The sequence below is a fragment of the Oncorhynchus kisutch genome, linkage group LG8 (assembly GCF_002021735.2).
Source record: "Oncorhynchus kisutch isolate 150728-3 linkage group LG8, Okis_V2, whole genome shotgun sequence".
NCBI classification, from domain to species: Eukaryota; Metazoa; Chordata; class Actinopteri; order Salmoniformes; family Salmonidae; genus Oncorhynchus; species Oncorhynchus kisutch.
This window is the reverse complement of record NC_034181.2, coordinates 39,999,831-40,005,792: the sequence shown is the minus strand read 5'-3', so window position 1 is coordinate 40,005,792 and position 5,962 is coordinate 39,999,831. Positions and strand designations below refer to the sequence as shown.

Here is a 5,962-nt window from a genome sequence, read left to right as displayed (position 1 = left end):
CCTCTGCCAAGAAATGTGTGGACCTTTATGGCACAGGAGGTAGAGTGCTAGCCCTCTAATCGAAGGCTTGCAGGAGTTTGTCAGGAGTGAAAACGTCAACATAGGTGACACACAATAACTATGTTATCAGGTGACATATACTATAATTACAATGGTTTGAAAGAAGCATTTTAATATATTTTAGTGTTGCAGATTGAGTGTGTAAAGTTTCTCAGTTGCACAGTGGAGTTGCTCTCTCAAGGTCCTGAGTATCCTCTGAGGTCACACTTTCCCTGGCACTGGAAATTCAAGTTGATAAAGAAACCTCTTAAGAATATTATAATTTCATTAGTGCTGCTCTATGGTGAAAGCCCTTGTGCCCTTGTGGGGGTCTTGTTCTCTACTGTCTGCTGTCTTGTAAAGCCACGAGTTTGTGCAGAGACGGAGAAGAATGCATGCTTGAGATCGACTACATTGCAGTTGGCAACTGCAGACTGACTGATGATCTACACTACCGGTCAAATTTTCTAGAACACCTATTCATTCAAGTTTTTTAAATTTGTACTATTTTCTACATTGTAGAATAATAGGGAAGACAGGAAAACTATGAAATAACACATATGGAGTCATGTAGTAACCCAAAAAGTGTTAAACAAATCTAAATATATTTTAGATTCTTCAAATAGCCACCCTTTGCCTTGATGACAGCTTTGGCACTCTTGGCATTCTCTCAACCAGCTTCACCTGGAATGCTTTTCCAACAGTCTTGAAGGAGTTCCCACATATGCTGAGCACTTGTTGGCTGCTTTTCCTTCACTCTGTGGTCCGACACATCCCAAACCATCTCAATTAGGTTGAGGACAGGGGATTGTGGGGGCCAGGACATCTGATGCAGCACTCCATCACTCTCCTTCTTGGTAAAATAGCCCTTACACAGCCTGGAGGTATGTTGGGTCATTGTCCTGTTGACAACAAATGATAGTCCCACTAAGCCCAAACCAGATGGGATGGCGTATCGCTGCAGAATGATGTGGTAGCCATGCTGGTTAAGTGTGCCTTGAATTCTAAATAAATCACAGACAGTGTCACCAGCAAAGCACCATCACACCTCCCTATCCATGCTTCATGGTGGGAAATACACATGTGGAGATCATCCGTTCACCCACAACGCGTCTCACGAAGACACAGCAGTTGGAACCAAAAATCTAAAATTTGGGCTCCAGACCAAAGGACAAATTTCCACCGGTCTGATGTCCATTGCTTGTATTTCTTGGCCCACACAAGTCTCTTCTTATTATTGGTGTCCTTTAGTGTGCAAAGCTGTCACCAAGGCAAAGAGTGGCTATTTGAAGAATCTCAAATATAAAACATAGTTTGATTTGTTTAACACTTATTGGTTATTACATGCTTCCATGTGTGTTATTTCAAAGTTGTGATGTCTTCACTATTATTCAACGATGTAGGAAATAGTGCAAATAAAGAAAAACCCTTGAATGAGTAGGTGGTCTAAAACTTTTGACCAGTAGTATACAAATCACATCACATCCTAAATGACAGCTCGTTATTATGTGTAGAACAGCTAGTCTGCAGACGCCAACTGCAGTCGATCCCAAACACACACCTTTTCTCTATTGTTTACCCTGTGCGGATGGATAGACCTTAGTTTACGTGCACACTGATGGTTTAACTCAAGTAGATAACTGCAGCGATGTAATTGTAATTGCTCCCCCTAAATGCTGCTGGATTAAACGACAAATCTATCAATGCAATTATATGTTTTTATCTATTACCACAATTTCTCTCATACAATGGTATCAACATAATAAAATGTACTATCCATTTCAGAGAATGTTATATCTCTGCTCTGCTTAATGTGTGTGTGTGTGTGTGTGTGTGTGTGTGTGTGTGTGTGTGTGTGTGTGTGTGTGTGTGTGTGTGTGTGTGTGTGTGTGTGTGTGTGTGTGTGTGTGTGTGTGTGTGTGTGGATGAATGAGAGCATTAATGAATTAAGCTGCTCATTATAATGGTCTGCTCTTGTTGGTCATTAAAAAAACTCATGTAGAATTTGTCACCCTGGCCCCGATGGAGTCTGGGTAATTATGGTTAATGTCTCATCTCCTATTCAAGGCTGGAGCGTTATGCTTAGGAGGGTCGTGCAGCAACAACCCCCTGACCTCATATTTTATTCATCTTAACAGTCATATTATTCGTGATTAACAGATTTTCACAGAACAAAAGTTCGATTCATATTCATGTCATACAGTTTAGTTAATCAGTTTTTCTAAGATATAATGACGTGTTTGCCTTGCGCAAACGAAATATTGTCATCTCACTTTCAGCCCCATTCATATTCATTTTATCTCTTTGTCTGTGGTCTCTTGATCAGGTACAACTTGATATGATTTAGGTTTATTACTATGCTATTGTACCGAGTAGATATATCATGGGACTCACACACACACACGCACAGGGACCCACTTAGAATAGCCAGGAAAAGTGAATGGACAAACATAAACATGTCAGATGCTCATGTGATATTCTGATTCCAGAAGCTGTGATATTCTGATTCCAGAAGCTGTGATATTCTGAAGCCAGAGGATCAGCGAGGATAATTGAGACATTATTACGCCTCTTATTAGCTGGTAATTAAGAGGTGTTTAATTATACAGTAACACTGGGAGAATCATTAGAGAGACAACACAGATTAGGGTATTATCTCCTCATAACAATTTCACTCGGTATAACTAATATACTGTAGGTTAACCTAGAGAGCAAAAGAGAGAGAGAGAGAGAGAGAGAGAGAGAGAGAGAGAGAGAGTGGCCTCCAGATGCTTTTTCAGTTCACCACTGGGCTGTTATTTAGAGAAAGTCATGGGGAATTATACAAAAAGAGAAGGATTTGAGAGAGTGTGTTTGTGTATGCCTGTGCGTATGTGACAGATACCTCAGTAATTAATTAATTAATTCCTAACTCCCACGTCTTTCCTCCACTTGTACGTCTCAATTATTTATTTAGAGGCCAGTGTGACAATGGAATGGGTTATGGTTGCCTTTGGAATGCTAAACAGGAAGCCTGAAAGTAAGTCACTGTCAGTGGGCAGTACCAAGCCCTTTGTGTTCTGGATGGGGACCTGCTCCCTGGACTTCAAAGGTGAGATTATGTTGGAAAGAGAGAAGCAAAAGAAAACTTCATCTCATGCCTGCTTTTGAAGTTATGGAGGTATATAATACACCCCCCTTAATCCATCTTTTGTGGCACACTTATAGCAGCCAGGTCTTCTAGACACACACACACACACACACACACAATCGCAGTAATCTAAGGTGCAGTGCTACATCTGGAGTCCTTGCAAAAACGGAAGTTAATTGACATATATTTAATGACCTTTTGGCTTCATGTTACAATAATATTGGAAATGGTATATTGGATGTTATCATAGCATAGCCTAACAGTTTAATACCAGATATCTCAATATAGTTCAATGTGTGGGACGCTTGTTTTCTGCTTGATTTTATACAAATACTGTGAAATCCCTGGTTAATAAACTGTCTCAATTGGATAACGCGCTACAGGTGCCCCGCGCGTCAGGCCGTTTTTCTCCCAGAGTTTGGCGCTTTACTGCGCTCGTTTTTGTGCGTGATTATGTTAATATGATTCAAACATAATAACAATCATAATAATCATAAAGGCATAAACTCATCTGCTCTTTAGCTTGGTGACGAGCTCTGTGAATATCATGATACCCCTTAAAGCAAACATTGGCCTACATTAGGCAATGAGACCATATTTGTATTACAACATGTTCAAGTGCGTGAATGATTCTCTAATCTTCAATTTGACCACATAAATTGACACCTGAAATATAGTGTATAATAAGTGCAATATAGTGTGACTTCCTCTCATGCCTTTCACACGAGGTGTCACACAATTGAGGAAAACCAGCAAACAAACAACATCAGGAAAAAACATCTCGATAATTCAAACGAAACAATCCACACACAAAAAAAAATACAAAATAACTCAGACAGATGATGAATTTCGTTTAAAGTTCTTTATAAATCTCTTAAGATAAATCATGTTATTTTACAGTCATAACATTTATCTTACATGTTATATTCATTTAGCGTGCTAATAAGAACAGTCCATAATAAACACGTGTGTTATTATTAGACAACACGTTTCATTTTTCAATTAAATCTAATGAACAAAAACTTTGAAATAATTTATATTATCCGCTCATACATTTAAAAACTGAGGCAGCAAGTTTTGATCTTCTTCTTTATTTTGATTGACTAAATTATTATTATTAAATTAAAACTCTCTTTGGGTCAATTCCTCATTGTATTTTAGTGCCACATGTAAATGTCATAAATAGCTTCACACAAAAGGTGCTAACAATGGATTCAAGAAAAAATTATGCTGAAATACGTGGTAGCCTACAACTCATCACTATAAAGATACAGTCTGAATTCCTTTACAGCTCTCCATACCTACTCAACATCTAGCCAACTATATATGATTCACATTTTAGATACTGCTCTCGTTCCCTCGTAGATACAGAATCGAGTTGTTGATGTTTTACCCGGTTAAGACAGCAGAAGAGCCGGGTGTATCGCGTTGCCCTTGCCCTCCAAAGGGTCGGAACCATTCTTCTCCAGCATGGATGAAGAGGAGCAGAGCTGCGCTGGGCCGGACGGAAGGCCCGAAAGACCGGGCATCGGACCCATAGACGGGGTGGGTTTGATGGGCACAGGAACAGCGGGTAGCGTCTGTCCACTGGCGTGATGGTAGAGACCCTTCATGGACACGCCAAAGGGCGCATACTCTGAGGAGACGGGTATGGCGCTCATGGAATCTGACAGCATGCCCACGTGCGGCCACATTGAGTTGACCACACTGCTGAGCTGCGCGGGCACAGGGTAGCCCAGGTGGTGCATAACCGAAGTGATGGGCAGCCCGCTCGTCATCACGCCCTTGTAGTCCCGACCTATGATGTTCTCAATGGCGAACGGGTGCTTGAAGCCGCCGGACTGTCCGCAGTTGATGCTGCCGTAGCTCTGAAAGTGGGGGAGCCTGCCCACTGCCGCCGCGGGGCCTGGATGCTCATGATGCCCTCCACTCAGCTTGCCCTGGTGGTGGAAGTAGTGCATCATCGGGGAGCTCTTGCAGGCCATGTGCTCAGCGCGCAGCAGTTTAAAGCGCTTCCGCCTGCGTAGAAAGCTGCCGTTTTCGAACATGTCCCCACAGTCTGGGTGCAGGGCCCAAAAGCTGCCCTTCCCCGGCTGATCGGGCCGCCGGGGGATTTTGATGAAGCAATCATTGAAGGACAGGTTGTGTCGCAGAGAGTTCTGCCACCGCTGTGTGTTCTCCCGGTAGTAAGGGAAGCGGTCCATAATGAACTTATAGATGTCGCTCAGTGGGAGCATCTTCTCCGTTGAGTTCTGGATGGCCATGGCTGTCAGAGAGATATAGGAGTAAGGCGGTTTCTGGTCACTGTACGAGTTCTTCCCCGGACGAGGCATTATTTTGGTTACTAAGCCTATTTATGATTTAGCTCTGCTGTCTATTTTCTGATGAGGGCGCCTGAATATTGTTGCAAGGCTTTGGTCAGTAGCAGTGACTTTGCGCAAGATTTTCCAAAGTTTGGAGACTCCAAAATCATTTATTTCCTGGCATCGTGTGTTCGTATTTTAGTGGTCTAAAATCATGTGTGAGTCAGACAGGCAAACACAGACACACATTTCGGTCATGCTTTCTCCAGATGAATTCCTCAAAGATGTGGCTCACAAAAAGCCCCAAAAGGTTTCTCATTCCTCCACCGGCGCACACAAATTCAGAAGTTCATCTCGTGCGTAAAATAACACATCAAAGAGCCCGTCTCTTGCTGTTTCTTTTCCCGCTACACAGGAGATACGAGACCAGTCTCTGCGACAGCACAGGGCGAGGGTTTGGTGATGCTCCTCGTGTGGGGCCGAGCGCTCC

General features: G+C 42.4%; 1 protein-coding gene across 1 annotated transcript; it reads right to left on the bottom strand.

Annotated features, from left to right (window-relative positions):
- Positions 1-4,018: 4,018 nt before the first annotated feature.
- On the bottom strand, positions 4,019-5,962 carry LOC109895065 (forkhead box protein B2-like). The gene has a single exon (XM_020488716.2). The coding sequence runs from the start codon at positions 5,500-5,502 to the stop codon at positions 4,567-4,569; it is 936 nt and encodes a 311-aa protein (XP_020344305.1). The 5' UTR covers positions 5,503-5,962; the 3' UTR covers positions 4,019-4,566.

Coding starts and splice junctions, on each gene's coding strand:
- LOC109895065 (XM_020488716.2), bottom strand. CDS start 5,502: ATGCCTCGTCCGGGGAAGAACTCGTACAGTGACCAGAAACCGCCTTAC.